This window comes from Taurulus bubalis (genome assembly GCF_910589615.1).
Source record: "Taurulus bubalis genome assembly, chromosome: 3".
NCBI lineage: Eukaryota > Metazoa > Chordata > Actinopteri > Perciformes > Cottidae > Taurulus > Taurulus bubalis.
In genome coordinates, this window is record NC_136591.1 from 10,246,313 (window position 1) to 10,269,752 (window position 23,440).

General features: G+C 44.2%; 1 protein-coding gene across 1 annotated transcript in view; it reads right to left on the reverse strand.

The window, feature by feature from the left end:
* LOC306733466 (ADAMTS-like protein 1) overlaps positions 1-14,122 on the reverse strand; it is a gene marked incomplete at its 5' end in the record, with an annotated part of 81,824 nt that extends 67,702 nt beyond the window's left edge. Inside the window, one exon of the mRNA XM_079214708.1 lies at positions 14,066-14,122. Within this exon, the coding sequence (XP_079070834.1) occupies positions 14,066-14,122 (57 nt within the window). The remainder of the gene's footprint in view (positions 1-14,065) is intronic.
* Between the last annotated feature and the right edge of the window lie 9,318 nt (positions 14,123-23,440).

Below are 23,440 nucleotides of genomic sequence, written 5' to 3' on the forward strand. Positions count from 1 at the left end.
CTTCAAGTACGGCTTTAATAGCTATCTGGTGCCGCTACCAAACACCCTTCTGTGCTTTGGAACGAGGCCACGACCTCTACAAAAACCTTCAGTTTGTTTCTTTGTCTTTTCACAGAGACAAAAGCCCAAGCCATAATCAAGGTAAAATCAAGGCAATGCAACAGCTTAGCAATGCCAAGAAAACACGATATCCAATAAGTTGCATTTGGCACAGTACATTCTGATATTGATACAGATGGCCTCCCAAGATGAACAATGGCTGTTCCAATAACGGATCCCCCTTGGATACCGAACAGGCTGCCCTTGGACGGGCTCTCCATTTCTGTTTCCAAGGATTAGAAAACCAACTGGGCCCCTGAGATTACCCTGGTGCCCGTAAATGTGATGCCTCTAGCAGGTGTACAGGTACTGAGCACTCTGTTAATCTTTAAGAGTTAGGTGAGCAGGAAGAAGGGAATTATGGGTCATAGAAAGGACAGAGAAGTAAAGACATGTGTGGGGTGTGCTGTGAGCAACGGCAGCGTTACAAGCTACAGGATAGTGATGACGGATGGGGAAATGTGTTTCATTGCCTGTCCTATTGTGACCTTTATGTTCCTCTAATTTCTTAGACTATTTCAGATCACAACTGCCTACTATCAAACTGTAAAACTGATCTGTCATCAGTGTGAATTTCATCAATGAAAACTATGACAGTTAACATTTGATGACAAGCTTTTTGTCACAATGAAAACGAAACAAAATGATTAGTAACCCAATGAGAGGTTTTCATCTATTCTTCAATAAATACTAAAAAATCTTTCTTTGCAGCCTCTCCCGGTCACACCCAATGCTAATGCTTTTCACCTGGTAAATGTGTGTGTGCAGTGCATTGCCAATATCCACCAGTATAAATACAGAACTTCAGGTTTTTTTATGCTAATATTACTTTTCATTGACTTTAGATGACTAGATGATAACTAGACTAAAATCCCTTCAGCTTGTTTTTTTTTTTAATAAAACACACAATAATAAAATGACTTCAATATTGATAAAACTAAACGGAAACACAACACAACATTCATATTTTCCAAAGCATAACGTGAGCTTTTTGTCTTCTCAAAAATAATTTTTGCAGGGTGTTTTGATTTCAAGCTCTCTTCTCTTGTGCATTCCTATCAACAACTGAAAGGTTAATAGATCATTTATGGTGTGAAAACTCATTTCAAACTCAAATTCAGTGGTCGCAAGCTCTTGGATCAAGAGCTCAATAAATGTAAGAGTAATAAAATGTTTTCCATCTGATGAAATACAAAAAATGACTTTAATAAACTGTGGAGTGAGTTTGGCACCAGAAGCTGTGATATTTTCTAGTTCTGGTTTCTGAATTTCTTAACTATTATTACTCTTGGAAACCTGTTATTATTTCAGAACTGCACTAAACTATGTGTACTGCTATGCTTGTTTATACAAAACCACATTATGGATTTGCAAATCTAAACACTGTGTTGTTTTTTTGATAAATGTTTCAATTCTTTTTATTACATTTTTGTTGCCTGAACCTTTGCACCAGGATAAATATGACATAGTTCTTCTTTAAAAGAGCATCGGAGAACAAAAGTAAACAATATTGAATCTGATCTAATCGCTAATATTACAGAAAGATGATTGCTGCCACTGAGCAGTCGACCAAGTGTTTCTGCAGAAGTAGGAGAGGATGGAAACACAAAGGGCCGTGCACGCAGCCGGATTATGACAGCAGCTGGGTGCGCCTGACATTAACGAGACACAAGTGGTGGATCTGCCCTGACTCACTTGCGTCATCCAGATAACTGGGGCATGAAAGTTAGGTGAGCGTCCAGATCAAAGCTGGCTCCTTGCGTACAGTAAATACCCTTGACTTGCACAGCTTGATATGGCAGTCCAACGGATATGACCTTTGACCTGTCAGACAGCGATTGGCAGTCACAAAGTCCTTCTTACGTGGAAGTTCTGCTGGTCTGTGCATGTGAATATATGATTAGTGGGTTCATCACTCTTAAATCTGGGAACTAACTGGCCAAGCCTCCAGAAAAACCAGTCATGCAGCGGAAAAGAGAAGCAATTCTTCCTCTGCCCTGGATCGTCACATGGAATAATCCAAATGCATGTCAACAGTCGGAAACTTTGTCAGTAACTAGCCTGATGCACGTCGGCTCCAATCAGATACCATTATTAAATCCGGTTGTAACGTTTGAGTTGCACAAACACACATTCAATAGATTGAAGGCTACGACCATATTTCTACTTTTTTCTCTCTCTCACTGCGGTCGAGGAAATCATCCCGCCCTCAGGGGCCCTGATGCACACCTTCGCCCTGCAGCCGCACCGAGGAAGAGGCAAGCTAGAGGGCGGGGTCCCGGCAGAGCTTGCACGAACACCTATGGCCTGTCCCTCTTTCCCGCCTACACACTGCGTTTGACCTGTGATGAGCAGGAAGCCTGGGAGCTGAAGTAGGCTGGAGCCAGGAAAAGGAAGAGGCTGGAGACCCAGGAGCAGGGCTGGCCGGCGGGCATGAAAGAGCACATTGCGGAGCGAAGCCTGAACCATGAGTGTGCAAAGACGAACACGGGGAAATGAACAATACCTTAGCTCTGCTCGCTTTCTTAATAAGCACAAATAAAGCGGGAGACGTAAATCAAGTATAGATCAAAAACATCTGCAATGAAATGAAAAGATAGGCATGTAAGCTCACACCTGCGTATAAGATAGTTTGCATGTTGGAGCAGGAATCACCTCAGGTTGCATTACAGACACACATGGATGCACGGATAAAAGTATTTAAAAAAAAAGAAAAAGCGAGACAGTTTTGGCACACATTGTTGAACATGAACCTACATCCTCCGCTGCACCCCCGAGGTGGTGTCAGGCTGACACACCTGCACACGGCAGCAGATCCAGTTACGTAACAGCTGGAGCCACATGCAAATAATAACCCGATACCTCTGCCGCACATGCTTTGATTAATGGCACATTAACTTTTTTGAGGCGCTCGAATCCTATAAAGAATAGCCCCACCCTCCTTTATTGCATCGGGTAGCTGTCTTTCAGTGTCACAGTGCTCTATAAACCTAAATGTTTTGTTAGCATTGCCCAATTCCACATCTGTTATATAAATTAGAGGTCTGCAAGCTCAGTCTGGTTTTCAGGAAAATATTCCCCTTGCAAAAGTATTTGTTGTCAGCATAGATTAAGCCTTAGCAATTACAACCACACGTTGTAATATTAACACTGGGTGAGTGAGCATCATTCGATACGAGGTGAGAGACTGGCATTTTGTAAGCTTTGGGCAAGTGCAATAAATTCCAAACCTGTTATGCGAAAAGGCCCGTTGCCAGCTACATTTAGGTGGAACTATAATGTGCTCAGACAGTGATTGATCGACCAACTGTTGTGAGCTTCTAATTAACATGTCGTGTGCTGTGGGAAAACTCACTGGCCAATATTTAGCAAATTTATTCCATTTCCATTATCCAGTCCATGCAATGAAGGTTTTATGTCACCTCTTTTGGACACATGGGCGTGTATGTGTGTGTGTGTGTGTGTGTGTGTGTGTGTGTGTGTGTGTGTGTGTGTGTGTGTGTGTGTGTGTGTGTGTGTGTGAGATGTGTACTAAACACTTGTCCCTCTCTTATATTGCATTTGTTGCGCAATTTTTGCTGTAATTCATTTTTATTGAGATTGCAACCTGATATTGCATTTTTCTCTCCAATTGACAGATTTGGTCTCCAGGACAATGCTTGACACTGCAACGGTGATGATGAACTCCTGTCCTGTATTGGTTAGGTTTAAGACATCTCTGTACTTCATCCAAAATGATTTACCACGACCATACAAGTTACTCAATTGAAACAAACCGTTACCAGGAAGCCCATTTCTTCTCTTTAGGTCGAGGCTAACCACTTTCCCACAGCTCCGGCTCCTGTGCCAAGCTGCCACGCACCGGACCAGCACTGATCGCAGAGAACAAACTGATCCAAGTCGCTACCCACCCTCCGGTCAAACTAATCCCGTCTTAAAATCTTCATCCTGTTGGTATCATACATTCTTTCTCTCTGATCATTCCCCCAACCACCACCACCACCACCAAAAAAAAGAGATTCTCGAGGGCTGTGCATATTTGGCACCGAATTGGTTCCCTCTGATCATGTAATGATTTGCCCGTAACGATTACTCTTTCATGCGATGATAGAAAGTGTGTACCTGTCCCGCAGAGAGCTGCAGCCAGGCACATTCCTGCTGCGCCCTCCTGCCAATCAACGTCAGCTCACGCACTTACGCACTGACACACGCGTCTTTCACCAACTTAAAAACATACAAATGGCTCTCGCTCCCTCCTTGTACTAACGCACACACAGCCTGCCATTGTTTGTCAGCCTCTCCCTCATTCCATCTTCCTACCGCATTAACAAAACAAGTCGACATCGAATGGTAGATGCTAGCGGTTCGGGCATTATGTCACTTTGTTTTGCATTTTATTGACATTGTGTTCTGAAGTCTTGAAGTTTGATCAAAATCCATTTGGTGGAGTGATGTTCAATTTGTAGCGTACACCTGGAGGAAATTCTTTATGAAATATTGAGTGTGACAGATGAACAGACAGATGTTTCCCTGCAGGGACTTCAAATGTCAGCAGGTGTTTTTCAAATGAGGTGTTATTTCTCGGGCTTAGGAGAAAGTGTTTTCTAGTCCTCTACAGACTAGGAAGTGGACGTGGTTAGCGGACTGCCGTTTGGAAGTCTCGAGTACGGTATTTTGTCGTCTTGGTTTTCGGCAATAAGAAGTGACAGGAGAGGGAGGAGCAACTAAAGCAGGTACAACTAAAGATTTTTAGGCAAATCAAAACTGTTATCATTAACTTCCATGAACAGAAAACACACCACTGTGTAAGGGTTAAAGCTAGAGGACTAAAACACAGAACACTCCCACACGGATCAACGTCGAGTTCGGTCTGACCTGCGACCTGCGACATGTCCACCACAAGGTAGCATACCCTGCTGTATTGTCTATTTTACTCATGTTTACTGAGAAAACAAGTGAGAATCACGGTCCTTTTCTCATTGACTTACAATTGGACCTTTCTTTGACTTTTATCCCCCAACGGCCAGGAGAGATTTAGTAGAGTTTTAAGGCACATTGGCTTCGATTTTCAGAGCCGGAGCCTTTTTATTTTGACCAAAATACTGTAATTTTAAGATTACTTCAAACAATGGACAATCAAAATCACGGAGAAAAAACTGTGAGGGAAAACAGAAGTGAAAATGTATGGTTTGAGGGAAAATAACAAACACATAAAAGGGATAATTACTTTGCCGATGCATGACTCAGGATTTCCTGAGGGCTAAATACTGAACAGGTCTGCCCAGCCAAACATATTAAACAAAGCTGTTTAATAACCATTTGACAGTGAAGGCCACATTTATTAGAAAATTAATTACTGCTGAAACAAAAACCTAATTAATGCAAATTTAACAGCAATTTTGAAAATCAACTTTTGCTTTTCCCTTTTTATTGTTATATCGTTCACAAAAGAAGCTCTTTGACTTTTCATGAATCAAGAATGAGAGTAATCATTGGCAGTTTCCCAACCTGGGGATTGGAACCCATGCAAGTTTTCACAAGATAAATCGTAGGGGTCACGACATGATTAACGATGCAGAAAGCAAGACAAATTGTGTTCTGCTACTTATATTTTGAGATATTTCTTGTGAAATATTTGATGCTTTAGGCCTCTAACATGTATTTAGATAGAACCATCTAAGAGGTTTAGAACGTGAAAAAAAGAGATTTTATCCCGTGACGAGGGATCATAGCTTTAAATATATATATATATACATATATATATACACCTTTCAACAAGCCCTTCAGTGCATCACATTTCGACAGATGTCAATGCTCGACTAGTCCCAGATTTAGATGCCGTGTGTGCCGAGAGACCTCGTCAATAAGCGCAAAAAGAGCAGTCAACGTGTGAGACATACGCAGGGTTTCACCTGCCCTGCACCTTACTCGCAGCTCCTTCAGCATCTGTCAGTCCATGTGTCTCTCAACGTTGAGCTTAAATTATCTGAACACAAAGTTTAGGATCTTTCGTACGGAGCGGAGTATGCGGTATCTTTCATATCATCGAGGTGGCTTCACAGGCCACCTGGTCACCACAATCCCAACTATTCCAGCTATGGGGCAAATCACGCCGAGATGAGAGAAGAAACCGCACTGATAACACAAAAGGGGCATTACTGTACGTCCCGCTGATGTGAAGGAGGAGCCGGGGGGGGGGGGGGCGTGGTGGGGGGGGATAAAGGGTGACTGACATGCTCAACGTCAAATGTGCACTTCTCCAGGTCATGGTTGCCAAATACTTTTCAAGCTGCAGATCTGTCATCAGGCAGACAGGAGGAGAAGGAGGGGAGGGGAGGGGGGGGGGGGGGTGCTGAGAGGATTCAGAATCCATATATTCAAACAAGCTGGGAGCATTTGTAACTGCATTTCTGCACGCGGTGCAAGCAGAGCGAGGCACCGGTGTCGATGATGTCACCGGGTGGTGGTCCCAGTGGTATGCCGAGACGGAATTCCACGGTGGCACTTCAAATGCATCGCCACGGTGAGACATTTGGCCGCCAGCGAGCCGAGGACCTGCGGGGTGCATTTTTCTCGTGGGGGTGATTATTCTCAGAGGTCAAACATACAATCATCATTGCACGGCGTACAAATAACAAGACTGGACAGGCTTTCCGAGGGCATACGAATTTAAATAAAAGGTAATTTCAAGTTCACAGTCAAGTTCCTTCCTCGTTCAGACCTGCCTCTCGAGTCTCTTCAACCAGACTGAAAAAGCTCTAATCAAATAGCCCCAAAATACTAACTGAAACCCAACAACACGCTCTTTATAGCTAAATCTCGGTCACAGGCGTTTCTGTAATTCTGCCTGCGCTGTAACAGATCTCCTGAGATCACTGTATATTTTCACGCCACGTAAAAGCCGCCTTTATTTCCCATGACCTCCCACTTTCCACCTCGCACTCTTACGCATGGCACATAAACACACTTACGATACACTTTATACTTTACACAAACATGCTACGGGACCACACAGATCTGTCGGGCAGCGGCCTTCCTCAAAAGGGGGAGACCCAGGCCTCTTCGCAGGGGCCAGAAAGTCTGTGCCACGGCCGCCACTGTGCATCTGTGCAGTGTCACTGCTCACCACAGCGTGTGTGCTGGTGCATTTTATGGAGGGCACCGCGGCTTCGGTAATCCCTGGGAATGGTCTCTTGGTCACATCACACACACACACACACACAGAGCAGTCACAAGACTGTATACACACAGAGACATTTAGTGCTTAGGACCTAAGTACGTTTACTCAAGTGCAATTTCAAGGCACTTGTCCACTTTAACCAGGCTATTTGTATCCCCCCCTAGTTTCCAGTCTTTATGCTAAGCTAAGCTAAGCTAATCGACTGCTGGCTGTAGCTGCATTTTGTTTACCTAACAGTGAACTAATCTAATCTAACTCATTTCCCAAATTTGTTGGACTATTGCTTCAAGCTTTCCTTCCTGGCTGAGCTTGGCGATACCTGTCACCAGCAATGTCCTCCAACACAGCAATAATCAAATGCTGACTTTAAAATAACATGAATACACTCGGCTTTAGTCACTTTGTGCATGCACTGCTTCTGAGAATCCCTTGAGCATACGCTATTTACACTATTTGGACTCCACACGGACTGTTTAATGCAATGAAAACTACGCCGCCGAGAGGCAAACACACACATGGGATCAAATGTATTTTGCTCGACACATGTCAGCCATTAATTTTGAAGGAAAACATGGAAACTGACGCACGCACATTCACACAGACAGTACACACCTACTTTGGGTGATTACATGCTCATCAATCCGCCTCTGTGGGCGTATGTATAGTAATCCTAATGGCACATCATTTGTAACGGGGTCTCCAGTGTTTAGTTGCGGCGGCTCTGCGTTTACTCAAAGCACATGTGACTGCGGTGTGGAGGGGGGGGTCACCACAGCCGGCCGTGGAGACCCGTCAGACACCAACACCGCCGATCCTCAGTCCATCACGTTTTCCACTGGATTTAGCTGTCCGTCCTTACACATTACCTTTCTCACTCTCGTATGCAACCTCCATTTCCCCATTTTTTCAAAAGGAGTAAGGTCTTGTATTTGTTTTTCATGCCTGTCAAAAAAGTCCAGTGGATCCGTAATAACTGCATCTCCACTTTCTCTGAAAGAAGCTGAATATTTATGTTTTACTTTCCAACTTTGCGCTGGGGGCTTTGTTCTACATTAGCCATGCTTTGGCCTTTTGCTCTCCGTGCACGCTTCATGCAACTTCTCCACTCTCACTCTTTTTCTTCTCCTCCCGTTTCTACAGACATCCTTGTGTCTCCTCTAGCTCTCACCTAAATCCACATCAATATCACTCGCGTGGCACCCACCTCCTACTATCTTTGCTGCTCCAAGTCTATGTTTTGACTGTGTTTTATTTAACCATGGTCCTTGACAAAGATGTTATTAATTTGTAGTCTTTTTCACCTATCTTTACTTTGACCTGATCACTTTTTTCCATCTTAGTACTTCAATTCCTTGAATACTTACTTATGTGCCCAAAAACACCACACTTTTTCCTTCAGCCCTCTAACTTGACTTCCTTACTGAAGGACAAAGCATGATTATTGTCTTGTTCCTGTCCTTCCCTACCATTCTTGACCTCTTGACCTTTTGATCCTTTTTCCTCTTTCCTCCCCCCTGCACTGTCCAATCTGCCTTCGTCCTCTCTCAAGTGATCCTCCTCAGTGCTGTTTCAACACACACATCTCCTACCTGCCCTCCCTTCTAATTAGGCGCCACCAGAGGGCCTCCCCCCCACACCCGAGTGCTCCCTCTCCCCTCTCGTTAGCGGCACTCCCCGGCACTCCCGCTGCAGTCCCACCATGGGACGGATCCGAGGTCAAGGCCGGGGAAGAACAGAAGAGACAGAACTCGGCGCGTGTGCGTGCTGGCGTCGAGGCAGAGCAGCTCGACTGCAAGGTCGCCGCTTCTTTTTGGAGACCGACCGTGTGAGAGAAATGTGCCGGCCAGATGATGGGCGCAGAGCATCCAAGCTGATGTCCAGGAACACACAACGAGATAAAACAGCGGCGCTCAATCACGCTGACGGAGGGGACGTGGGCTCGCCCAAGATGTTTCATCAGAGGAACAGGATGCCGGAGGCCCTACTTTCAATGACAAATAAATGAAGAAGGAACAAACGCATTCACAAGGGGCTCCAGAGGAAACGGAGAGGGGACGGAGGGCAGCCACCTGCAGAATCACAATAGAGCCGACTATCTGCGATGGCCGTGGGAGCTGCAGAGGCCATCATAGCTGAACTGGACACAAAAAGTCCCTCTGCTGTAATGTTGCCATCTGCTGGCAGCTCTTTATCAGTGCGTGACAGCAGCCTGACATCAAATCAAAGACTTTTGCAGTGTGTGTGTGTGTGTGTGTGTGTGTGTGTGTGTGTCACAATCAGACGCATTCTTTTTTCTGAAAACCACAAAGACTCATTCTGCGTTTTGATGCCGCAGTCTGAACAACGTGCCCTCTTGCATTCACTCTGGAATAACGCTTCAACATGACTCCAGCCAGTTATGCCATTTGCTGGCACCGGCCGCTTTGGGCAGTCAGTCACAGCGTGTTATTAGAACTTGGCATCAAGCGATTGAAAAGGCAAGCAAACACTCTCAAGTTCCACAAGATTGCGGAGGGGAAACGGTAAAAGCCATATTCTCCATTCCACATCTTTTTATTTTTCAGGCCTGGTTTGTTAATAAACTCCTGATGTTAATAAAACTGCTTGACATTTTGGGAAATTCTTCATTTTTGCTATATAACTGACAATTAGATGAGAAGATTGATACCACTCCCATGTCTGCACGCTAAGTATGAAGATCATTCCTCTCATCTAACTCGCCGGCAGAAAGGGAATAAACATGTTTCTCAGGTTGTCAAACTATTAATTTTACTAAAACTCAGGTGTTGGAGTCAAGGACAAAAGCACTTTGGATTGTCAAAAGAGGGGATTACAGTCTTTACTGAAAATAAAATACAAGAGACAATACTAGTTTTAGCCGTTCTTGTCAGGTCATGCCCCATTTGTGAAATTGGGGATTGGGGATTTTGTATGTCGACAATGGATTCTTTGAACTGAAGGATCTTTAGGATTTTCAATAAAGTACATAAAAAACAGACAAATTGTTGAGTGCTAGACCTAAGCCAAGTAATTGGTGTGTTTTCTTTCTCCGGGACTGAACAGCCAATAGAAGCTGCCATGTCTTGTTCTGTTCTGCAGTACTTTTTCCTCACTGGCCCGCCGAGAATGGAGCGAAGCTACTTCTTTTTGGCCCGGCTCGATGGGGATGAACGCCCGCTCTCTGGATTTTCCAGTATTGGAAGAGCAGCATCACCTGAGTCGGACACACGGGAAACGTTGCCACCGTGCCAGGAACCATAAGAACACTGCGTGAAAAGTGAAACATTTTCACAGCAGGCACCACGGAGATTTATGCAAACATGAGCACCAGTGAATTTTCATTTTGGATTGAGAGTAACATTGCACACATACACTTCCTCGCTAAGCAGCCCTCAGTCTCACTCCACAGATTAAGCCCAGATGGGACCGATGCGATGAGTATGAAGGTTTTTGCAGCATAACTGAAAACACTCGCTTTTGTTCACGCACTCCAAAAAACTTGCTCCATCGATCACTGGCCAGATGTTCTCTGAAGCCCTTTCCTTTTTCTCCCCAAGTGGGACCAATCCCCCTCAAAAATAATTCACTTCCCATTCCACTTGCGTCCACAACAAAGGCCGTCGTGAAATCTAATTGGAGGGCTTGTGGTCTTTACGATCAAGCAATCAGGGCAAGGAGCGCGTTTCAGAGAACAAGCGATGTTGTTGTTGACGGGCGATCACTTGGGACACATTTGCACGCCGTGACCCCACTTAATCCTGCCATTAGACCCCGAAGCTTCCCCATCCGGAAGACTTCAAAACGCTGCGCTCGCTGCATTAAGACTCTGAGAGAAGCCATTTCCTTGAATAAACATCAAAATCTGTTGCTTTTGTAGCTGGTTTCCTTTTGAATTCCAGCTGAGTGTGGCAGCCATACGGTCTGATGAAGTCTGGCAGCTGACTTAAAGCCATCATGTGTCGAAAGCAATAAACCATTGCATTTTGCGACAAAGAAAAGGAGAGCAATTTCATCCAGTTCAACAGAGATATCGTTGTCATAGCCGATATTGTTTGCTGTGTTGTATTTGAAGCAGAGTTTTAAAGGCTTAAACCAATATATTCAACAGAATTTGTGTTGGGGGGGAAAACATGAAACGGCACACACAAGCAGTTGGTTTTTAGTTAAGTGTTATCTCTGTCCTTCAAAGTCCCTGTATGTAGCTCTGACCTTACTACGCTGATTGGACAGAGGTCACTACACTAAATACAGTTTAAAATTCCTCTGGTAAGCACACAGATATTTCCCTACATCTCGCCTGTGATTACTTCCTGTTGTGACGCCGCGATAGGCCTTTACTGTGAGACTTGTTTACGTTTACTAGCTTACATTAGCTAAGCTCGTGAGCTTGCTCCCCGTTGCTGTGTCCACGGTGTATAGAGCAAAAATGTAAGTCGCTTTGGATAAAAGCGTCAGCTAAATGAAATGTAATGTAAAATAATAATGTTTTCCAAAAACGTTTGGCCAGAATGTTTTGGACAGAATACATTTTATTACAGGTTTACCAAAGGTTATCTTATTACCAACTCATTTTGAACAACAGGAATTTAAAAAATAATCATAAAGTTGCACACATCGGAGTGAGGGATTTAACATTCAGATTTAACATTTTAGGAAAAGAAATTCTGGCACTTATTATCTGATTTGGGAATTAGAAACGATAACAACAGAGAAAAAGAAAAGAGCAAGGCCGATGCATTCTGCAAGACCAAATTTGACAAAATGTCAAGAAAAAAAAAATTACGTTTTAACACTTTAGACAACTTACACAAAAGGCAAAAGCAATGAGAGCCATGGAGAGACCAAGTGCCAAATCAAACAAAACGAAAGCATACAAAAAGGATTTGCTTTGCTCCGTTGCCCGGGCAGGTGCCAGAATCATGATTTACGGGCACTAACACTGGTGCTCAGAGAGATGCATGACTGTCTTTTAAGGGCACAGCCTCCTGCGCACACACGCACCTTCAAATCCCCAACCAGCAAATAGGAAGAAGAAGAAGAAAAACTGTTACTGGAAGGTTCCACTTTGCTGCACAAATCAAGGGAATATAGTGAGAGCAACAAGACCCTCCAAGAATCACTCGAGGTATGTCATTATGTCACCCACAAAGGAAGGTCTATTCCATTTAGGGTTGGAGCCACAGGCCATTTGGCCCACACACACACAAGTCACACAGCTTCCAAACAGCCACGGACACAAATATAGAGTCCCATTCTTTCGTTAAATTGCAATGCAGAGACCCTGACCTAAGAGCGAGGATGAAAAATAAATGGCCACCGCACAGCAGGGGCCCGTGGTGTAGGCAGCAACTGTTGAGGGCCCGGTCTCCGAAAGCAAAGCCCACGCGTCACTCTGGTGTGTGTGAGTCTGACTCAAGCTGCGCGGTCAATCCTTGCATGGGAAAGCTTGTCATGACCCACTTGAGCAAAGACAAACAACAACTGCGTAATTTATTCAGTCTCGATATGTGACAGGGACACGAAACCATCGAACCGACGTCACACAGAAGTCAGTGAGGGCGTCTCACTGAACAGCTCTCGGAGATGATGAGCAAAATGATATATAATGTAGTTCCGGTGAAGAAAACGTTCCGTTAATATGGGAGGATTAAAGACTCGGTCATCTATTCTCTGCAGATAATAATCAAAGCAGCTTCACAATGATGCTCATACACATTGTAAGCCCATCAATGTGCCAATTCGTGATTTTCGTCCCAACAGGCCTAATTAAAGTGCAACATAGTCAAGCCAGCCCTGGACAGTGGCCTGGAAAGAGTTGCAAAGCTTCAAGCGCTCCTCTGTCACTGACGTTGGCTGATTGCAGCGCGGACCGACGTGCTCAGCGGGGCCACATGGCAGCCAGGGTGTCTGAAGCCCAAAATCACCTTGAAGTGCCGGGAGCACCTGTCGTGGTCATTTAGACATGCCGACAGCGGCATCCCACCCCCTCTGTCAGGAGACCCGAAGTCTGTCTGCAATGCCAAACAACTGCTTGTGTTCCACTTAAAAACTCTTGCTCGGCAGCATGTGTCACTTTTTACACAACTTTGTGTGTTGTCTACCTTTAGGAGATGACCCGTGTCAGTGGTGATTAACTGAGTGTTGTTTGTTCAACGCGGAGACTGATAAGCGTTTGACCTTTCAGAGATGACCCCATGCCCTGTATGTTAAAGTTTCAGGTCTGACATTGCAAAGGTACAATTATTATTAGTATATTAATTACGCAAGACTTTAAATACGCAGAAAATCCCCACACATTTTATCACAGTATTTGAGTGTGTTCGCGCTCACTCTCCTTTTCATAATTCCCTGCTCAACATCACACACATCATCTCTTCTGATCCACTGTGCAGCAGCATTGGACCTGCTTCAGCATCACTGGGGGAAGAGGATCACCCCAAACAAAATGTTATATCATAATGGGTCCTGTATATATCTTTAATATTAAATCGATCATGTAAAACTTTATAGACCTTTGCAGTTTAGATATAGTAAAAAATATTTAAAAAATCACATACTCAAAGCACCCGGGTTACAATAGTAAAGTGTCCTTTAGAGACTAGTCAAATTAAAAGCAAAAAAAAACATTTTAAAAATAAAATAAAATAAAAAGTGAAAGATAAACTGCCAAAATAACAGCGGTTTTGAGGCGCAGCAGCTTCACGCACGCATCTCATAGTGAAGTGAGGCGCCTTCCTCTCACGTGCTCAGTGACTGAATTAAACGTTGCCTTCATTGGGCGCTTACCTTCGCGCACGCAGCAAGAACCAGCAGCCCAGCCGTCCACCAGCAGCCGTCCGTCATCTCTGACGCCGTCAGCCGAAACCTTATTTCTAACTGGAGACACGCAGTTGCGTTTGCCCGCTCTCTCTCCGTCCGACTGTCCCAGTCTGCCCAGTCACTCAGGGAGGGGAGTGGGGGGGAGAGGTCCGCTCTCCTCTCCGCGCTGCGCCTCCGGCTCCAGTTCACACACACACACACACACAGAGAGAAAGAGAGAGAGAGAGAGAGTCAGCCAAGAACCGCCGGAGACGACATGCCACTTCACGGTCGCTTCTAGATATTTTGTTCCCCCGGCAAACACGTTGCTGCTAAATTTATGTTTGCATACCAGGCGCGCGCGTCAGGAGGAAAAAAAAAGGGGCTCACCCACCTTACATTCTTAAAGAAACACACTCGCGGTCCCGTTACACGCCGGCAGGCTGCTCGGTGCGCAGGTCGCGCGAGTGACGCAAGTGGTGGTTATTCAACAAGTATTACACATGCTGAAAAGTTTTATTTGAGTGTTTTTCATTTTGGTCCGTGTGAGTTGTTTGCATGTCCACTCTTGTTTTTGTCAGGTACAGGTATAACCTTTTTGAACCCACGGTCGTCTTTATGTGAACCAAGACTCCTTTGCTCCGTGAGGGCTTCATGACAGTTGGGACTTTTCACGCGCTTTGCCCGGAGACTTTCCCATGAAGCCACAGCGCAAGGAAGTTCGTCCTTGAGCTGTCAAAAGACAGCAGAATATGTAGCAGAATTGAACCAAGCGTTTAAACTTTAAAGTTGTTTTACATTTCGGGGAAGGCACTTATTTGTTTTCTTGACGAGCGTCAGATGAGAAAAAGGATGCTGGTACTTTCATATCTGTCCAGTGTGCAGCTGGTTAGCTTAGCTTAGCACAAAGACTGAAAACAGGGTGGAACGGCTTGCCAGATCATCTAACGCTAACCAAGTCAAATGTAACCTTCAGACAGAGCCAGGCTCGCTGTTTTCACTCGCTTCCAGTCTTCATGCTAAGCTTACCATCCACCTGCATATTTGCCATACAGACCTCTAACACAGCTCAAAGCAAATAAGTCAAACTGTTTCTTTCATTTCAGCTGCCTGTTATAAACAGCTGGCAATAAATATGTTTATCTTTAATGACTCCTCTAATAGTCCAATAATGAGTCAATGTAGATTTCATTCTCTCATTTATTGCCGCTTGTGGTTTCTCTCTTATCTCACAATTCCGATCAATAAACATTGCTTTGTTAATTACTCGCAGACCTGAACTATGCTGACGGTAAAACAACATGAAATAGGGAACTAATTCCTGAGGCCGTGCTCCCCACATCACGTGGACTCCAGGTACACAGGCTTTCAGTTGGAACGTGGACCATGTGTCGTCGGCCTCGCACCAGTCGAGGACTTCGCCTACTTTTCACAGCTTTAGATTTAGTCACAAGTATGAAATGCATTAGTCTTTCAAGTTCGGCGCCCAGTGCTGCCAACCATGTGCCATTTAAGGTCAAGAGGAGTTTTATCTGAATCAAGCTCTGACTGCTTATGAACTGAGATCAACGGGATGGAATGAAACGTTCATTCTCTTGGCCTTTGCTGGCATGTGATTGAAATGGGCTGTTGTTTCTGATTTAGCTTGATGAGACCCATGTCATTCCGTTCCGGCTCCAGTGAAAAGAGCACCTCCCTTCTGTTTCTGTGAGGATCAGACATTTTCTGTGCAGCTTAATGAAGGTCTGCATTGTATCTTTAGACATGAATGCCTCCCACACCATTGAGCTGCGTTTTGAATGCAGGCCTGACCTGATGTGTTGCACTTTTCTGAGCACAGTAAATGACTTGTACTAACACACTGCGACAGAAACCCCACTTCGTGGCGATTCTATCACATTTAAGACAAACCATTTTTCTCTGTGATCCAATAAGGAGTACAACATTTTCCACTTCAGTGAGAAAGGAATTTTGTATTCCAGTATAATTGATGGCTGGGGTCGGCAACTCCTCTTCCTTTTGATCCCATACCTTCATTAAAGTTAGAGACATTAAGTTCTTTGAAGCTCAGCCCAAAGTGGTCGTGCATTAGGACTTGCTTGTCGCTTTTGAAGCTGTCCAGGGCCACCGTAATAACAATGTTCCTCGAGAATGTCGTCTGCCCTCAGCCAAGCTCAAAGGGCTGAGGGAGATGCCCTTTGAGAGCCACACAAATAGTATAGGTATGTATGGTATGAGCTACCTGGATTGCTGTCTGACACGCAGGCTTGAATTCCGCTTAATCTCTATTAACACACCGAGCACAGGAATGTAAATGTTTATTTTCCCCGGGGAAGGAAAATAAATCTTTACCTGAAGCCTGAAGAGGGGGGGGGGGGGGCTTAAATAATTTCCTTTCTGCCTTGGGGTTAAATTATTGTCTTTAATAGCTCCTTGAAATTCAAAGCCAATCTGCTCACGCCACTCACCGTGAAAAGTCCTCTGTCTTTGAAAGAGCAGGGGGGGGAAGGCCCCTGGTTGAACCTTGACCACCCCCGGCACCCTAAGAGCACAACAGACACCCCACAAAGCCAGAGCGGGCGGCAGATAATGCTTCGAGACATGAATAGTTCACATTCACTGCGACTGACGGTGCACAGCTAAGCCACGTCCTCATGTTTCAAATGCTGTTACGCTCTCATTGATGGACATGTTCAGCGCGCTCAAAGCTACCGTCAGCCGCAAGTTGCAAAATCATTGCCCCGAGCACAAATGTATTTTTAGGGACTCTACGAGCTTAAAGAGCATCTGTCGGTTGTTTGCTCAGCAAATCTTTCAGGGACTTTTCTGTGTGGGAAGACAAATAAGGGGTTTGACGCAGCCGCTAATGACGGTCTTTGAGCCGATGTGGATGCAACGATGCAAGATGCAAGATGCTCAATGACACTGTTTTACGCTTCTCAGCCTTATTAGAGGCAGCTACCACCTTTTTTTTTTACTCTGCACTTTATATGCATGAACACACACGCATGTAGGTATGACTTTACAAGTGCAACATAGGGCCACAGTATGTACAGTACATGTGTTGGTTTCCTGGCTAAACATACTTGCAGTAGGTCAGTGCCCCCCATATGAGTAACCTAGTTGTCCCCCTTTCGGCTGACACCAAACATAGCTGTTTGATCAGCGATATTTGGCCTGAGAGTCAAAGCGCTGCTTGTCACATGTGTTCAAAGAGAGGCCAGGAATTTGCCGGATACCAGCGAGAGAAAATGCCCTTCACGGGACACCAGCTAGCTTGTTTTTGCATTAAAGAGGCAAATAGTTTATTTTTCTCTGCTACAAGCAACGGATACTTCATGATTAAAGAAATATTTTTTTGGAGGTACAATTATTCACTCGCTAACCAAGATTTAGATGAGAATATCAATACCATCATATATTTCGGTCAAATATGAAGCTACAGCCAGGTGAATGGTAAAGAAATACTGGAAACAAGAGGAAACGGAAGGCCTAGTTTTGTCTAAAGGGAACAAAACTACATGCCAGCATCTCCAAAGTTCACCAAGCAACACTTTTACCAGGCAACCAACACCAACACCTCTGCATGGCTTCCTCTCGACACGATTCTAGGAAGTCACCGCACTCAAAGAAGAAATTGTCTGTAAAATATAACCCCCAAGTAAAAAAAACAACTTGGCGTTTTTGCACTTAGTTTTTTTGCACAAATCAGGCAAACAGGATATATCGAGCTTACTTGTGAGCTTTAGAGGCGCTAATGGCTGAGTGTTGCCTTTGACAGAGCCCGGCAAGCTCTTTTCCCCCCGCTTCCAGTCTTTATGCTAAGCTAAGCTAACTAGCTGCTGGCTGTTGCTTTATTCCGAAGGCACAGATTTGAGAGTATTATCGATCTTCTTGTCTACTTTCGGCAAGAAAAGCTAATGGGCATGATTCCTAAAACGTCAAACTGTTTCTTTTAGCAGAGCACACAAACCCCCCATGTGTTTAAGGCACCTTGTTATGGCTTCCAGCAGTTTACCGCCACTTGGTTACCTTTCTCATCTGCCCCTGATTGCCTTTACGGCTCTGTGGAATTTGGCACGCTATCTGTATGTGTGTGTGTTTGTACGTGTGTCTGCTCATGCTTGAGACTCCGGGGGAAACGAAAGCCCTCGCCATTGCTATGCCACAGTGTCCCGGGCATGCCAGGCTTGCTAAGGGTACAGTAACCTGTGTGTCTGTCAGCGCAGATCGGTTTCAGTTGCAGGCATCGCGTTCCATCAGGCATGTCATATCCACTGCGTGCTGTCTGAGGGCATCATGCCACAAACCACCAGTCAGAAATGTAGACAGTGGGCACAACACTCTTCACGTTGTTGCCAAGAATCAGTCAGCTTGTCTGAGAACCCAAGGGTATAATCTTTTCTTTCGTTCTCTCTTCAGGGAAGTATCTAATTACGTACAAATCCTAGCTTACAGCTAAAACCAAAAATGCTGCTGGATGAATATTCATGAATCTGCATATGCTATTTAGCGATGAATCGCTGGCAATGAGTTCCCCATAAGACGATTAAGACCTCGCACCACACAAATCCAGGATTTCCTGTCATCTAGTAACAAAGTCCACCTGAGGTCTGATGTATCCTCATTAGATTTTCCATGGATATTACAGCTCAGCAAAAATCAGAATAAAATAATCAAGCGGCTGTTCAAATAGAGAGACAGAGCAGCAGAGACGGTCTATTGTTTCAGTAAATCTGCTGCAGGCTGATAGCTGGCAGAAGAGTTGAGCGGCGTCATTTAGGGTGAAGAGGACTAAACATCCCTGGGATCAGTTTAATCTACGAGGATCGGGCAAATAAATTCCCAAGCATGTTTTTCACATTTTCCTTCTTTGGCTTTTTTTACGGCTTACCCTATAAAGGCAGCGCTGTTCTACAAAAACAGCGATGTTAAAACAATACGTTTTAATAACATTTGGACCAAATATGAGGTGACTGTGTTTTGTTTTATCAGGGCAGCATAGTTCCCTTACCAGATAATCTCTAACCTTTCCCTTTGTTGCCTGAACCTCACCCGCTTTTTAGTTCGCATTGCGATTCGACAGGTGTTTCGTAAGGCTGGGGGATGTCGAAAAACATGTGTACTTCAAATTAAGTAAGTACATCACAATTTATGACTCATCTCCTGTATTTCCTGGAATATTAAAGAAGAAAAAAAAATGAATTGCTGAGAGGAGATAACAAGCATCGGGGGTCACGCAACACTTAAGCGCCGCAGGCCCGGACCTCACAGTGAATTCTGCTGTGGTTGCCTCAAATTTCATCATCTTGTACTGGGCTGCAGACCATTGGCTTCCCATACAGACCACCTGGGCAGAGGTCTGGTTGGGTGCATGTCCTCTGTTGACAACGCATGTGTGTGAAAGAAAAGAAAAAAGAAGCAGAGAAGGAGAGGGAAATGACAGACAGCTTGGCCCGGCTGTCAGCTGCTACTCGGTTCTCATTACGACTTCTCTCATGTCCGAGCTGCGCTCCCTTGGTTTCTCCACACTTCTGCATGCCTCAGGTACTGTTTTGGAGGCGAGCTGAATGTCCGCCTGACAGAGAGATTGGAAAGGAGAAGGCCGGAGAGAAAGCAGAAAAGAAGCAAGGGCCCATTTCCCACGTTGTTCTTGGCTCCTGTCTGCCCCCTAAGACTGAAGCGAACACTTCCAAAACAAAGAGATTGTCTGTGTAGGTGCCCAAATAGTCAACCCACGCATATATGCACACTTGCACACAGACAGAGACGCACTCACGCTGGGACATAAAAATTGTTATTCTAAATCCTTCTAAGTGCCTATTTAAGCAGCTGTTTTCTGTAAACACTGGCTCGGACAGCAGAGCTCGGACATTTGCTTTTGGATTACGCTCAATTATATCATAATTACCAGGACTCGGTCTGGTTGTCAGCAACAGCACCCAGAAAATATAGCTGTGAATGGCTGCCGCTTTGCCAGCACAAACAGCCGGCCTGCTAATCCCAACACGGCTCTGTGAAAATTGCCTGTGGTGGGATGTTGTAGAAACACAACGGGGTCATGTGGGACGGTGTACGACCCACACGACGCACGGCCTTCTGCGGTCGTTGCCTCACCTCCCATCTGACCCATTCAAAGCATGCGCTCATTGACCCGCGAGAACTCTTTTTTTTCTCCTTCCTAAGAAAATCATTACTGAAAGCCCTCAAGGTGGAAGTGGGTCAGGGTGCGGCCCCGCAGAGAATCTAATTTTCAAGCACATACTGACCCCTTTCTCACACTTTTAACCTTGTATAGTCGTTGACCCTATTTTTTTTGTGTCTTGATCCTCGCAGTGGGAAATGTAGACGGTTAACTCGGATGTTTTAGCTAATGAGCCGGAGTCATTATTTGAGGATTACATCCGACAGGTGCACAGAGCCCTGCTTAACAAGGCCCTGGTCTTGTATATTTGTCTATATTGTAGCCATAAGTCTGCAGTTACTGCCCTGCTGAATAACACACTGTCTGCGTAGATCCGTTGTTTATGGAAGGCTGAAGTAACGGTTATTTCAAGAGCACAAGCATCATCTTGTTAAGATGTAATTAATTTCTGCATGCACGACCTCTCTGGGTTGAAGCTGGGAAGAATAATAGCGCCAAATTTAGCTTTGTGTAAAGTCACTCTGACAATAAGAATACAGCCAATATGTATTCCACCCCTACTTGATCAAAATGACGCCAGACATATTAGATATTAGACATTAATTTAATGTTGTTGTTTTTTCCAAGTTAATCTGGGAATATCTACAATAGTGTTGACACTGTGGCACATGTTTTTCCAGTAATGAAAATTGTTTGATTCTACACAGAACAGAAAATCATTATCTCACTCAACACATGCAGAGATAAAAGATAATGGGTGCCTTTCAGCAAACAGCTGGACTCATGACTCAGTGGCCATTGTTTAAGATTTGCTATTTTGAAAAACACAAGAAAGATTTTTTTTATAATTTTATAATCTTCAACTGGTCAAACTGATTAACTTTATTTGAGCATAAACTACAACCAAAGACACCAAACACTTTGACCTTCTGGCTTTGCTTAAAGCTCCTATAATCAATATTGTTTGTATTAATGATAAATCATTACAACGTTTTGGCGAGAGGGGTCACTGGTAGTGATGCTCCCACAGAGAAGTATCACCATACTGCCGTTCCTTTCACCTTTGGACCTTTAGAGCAACTTTTGGCTATTTTTGTTATTTTATTTTCGTCCCACAACTCTTTTGGTTCCTTGTCATAGCGGAATTTTTAGCCACAGCAAAAAAACAACAACAACATCTAAACAATTGTATGCAACTTGCCCAGTTCCAAATGACAGAGTTGGAACGCTAACGGCTAGCTGGTGAACATTGCGGAGCATTTAGCAGCTAAAGGAGCTAGCTTGGTGAGCAGGAGAGAAGCTACTTGGTGAGCAGTTCGCTACAGTAGCTCATCCAAATTGCTAGTTCCTGTGTTTACTTTCAGTCGGACTTCAGTGTTTATTTGGAAAACGTAAGAAGGTTTGTTCTGACACGCGTCCTTTTTGCGAGACTCCCGAATCTCTACAGTGGCAAAAAAAGTTTTAATTTCTTTAATCTGCATATGACATCTTCAGAAGCATCCGAAAGTCATTTAGCGAGCTCTCAGCTACCTGTGGTGTATCTGTAGTGGTACTCATGAATCCCATTGCATGAATCCTGACTTGTTACAGGTTTGATGGACAGTCCAGCAGCCATCGTTACTCAGGCTACACTGTCCGACAGCAGATGTATTTAAGGCAGCAGCAGCGTTTGAGGGTAGAGTTAACCAAAGCATACCGCTGCACCAAAGACATGTCACTTTCTTTCTCCTCCTCTCTGAAGCCACATCTCTGTCTCTGTCTCTCTCCCGCCGCCTTTCTCTCTCCGTCTGTGCTCTTTTCTTCTCGCAGCGCCTCTGACTGTGTTTGATCCGGAGGTGTGACACTTTCCCAGTAGCCCACAGGTATCCGTTACCCAGCCAGGGGGCTTTGGCATGCTGCCCACAGGCCTACCTGTCTCGCAGGGCACAATAGAGGGATGCTGTGTGAGGATCTTCTCTCCAGTCCTGCCAAGACCTGGTAACCCCTGCTGCCACCTGGGGAGGAGAGCGCCTCCATGACTGATCTCTCTTTTTATCTTGACTCTATAGTGGAATGAGAGAAGCAGTCAAGACTTCACTCACATGTGTTCTGTTTGGGACTGTGCACGTCTATTGAATTTGTCTATAAATAATGAATTTGCTCTCTCACATAATTTTCGGTCTCCTTAACCTCATGTAAGATCTTGTATGCCCCCCTCGTCTTATACGTCAATGTTCCCTTGGATGCATGTCCCTTTACCACTTCAATTAAACCAATGAATTGCTAATTGTGCCCATTTTACCAAATAAAAAAATGGATAGTTGTTAATACTTTTTCTTTAATTCCTTTAGTGCCTGACAATATGAAATAGCAGGCAAATAAATGAACTAGAACAAGGGGTGGCATAGAAGGGGAAATCTCGGGAAGACAGGCTGTAAACTTTGTTTACTTTGCTGCCATCTAGTGGCCTGAATCTGCAAATACTAGGAAGTATGCTCATAAAACAGCAATAGGCAAAGCACAGATGATTGGTTTGGCCAGCAGTGATACTGTCATAACATAATACATTGTTATTTAAGGTTCTATATTTTGATTATTAACTACTCAATTTAACGAGGTTTTTCAACTGAAATGAAATTACTTCTGTTCATGGTTGATATCTTCTTATCCACGAAGGAACTACAGTTAAATGCTACAGTCAAATCCAATGCATTTCAGTTTCTGTTCAAATTTAAAGGAGTATCAGCATTTTGTTTTCACTCTGCTCACACAAAATTGGTCTGTAACTGCGTTAAAAAAAACTAATGCAGAATTAATACCAATATTGAATGTTTTCATTATGAAAGTATCTTCCCTTGGAGCAGAAACAATGTTCGACTCAAAATGTATTGTTTTTACATTTTCACTTTCACTTTAACTGATTTACAACAGGTCAAGTTAGGACACTGCACCCAAATGACTCTGACTTTGTCCCTTTGAAATGTATTTATACAATGTGGTGAATAGAGCTCAGCCATGTGCATGGACGTGCTACTCAACTAAACTGTATTGTTCTCATTGAATTGTGATATTCAAAACCTTTACAAATAGCTATTCTCTGAGGGACACATTTACCATGTCATCATCAAAACTGTTGATTTCTAACCCTTAAAACTCAATCATTTCCACTATTTAAAAGATAATTATAGTATTACAGAGTGGATCATGCAATGCTAATGAGTCATTGTTCTTAATCAACT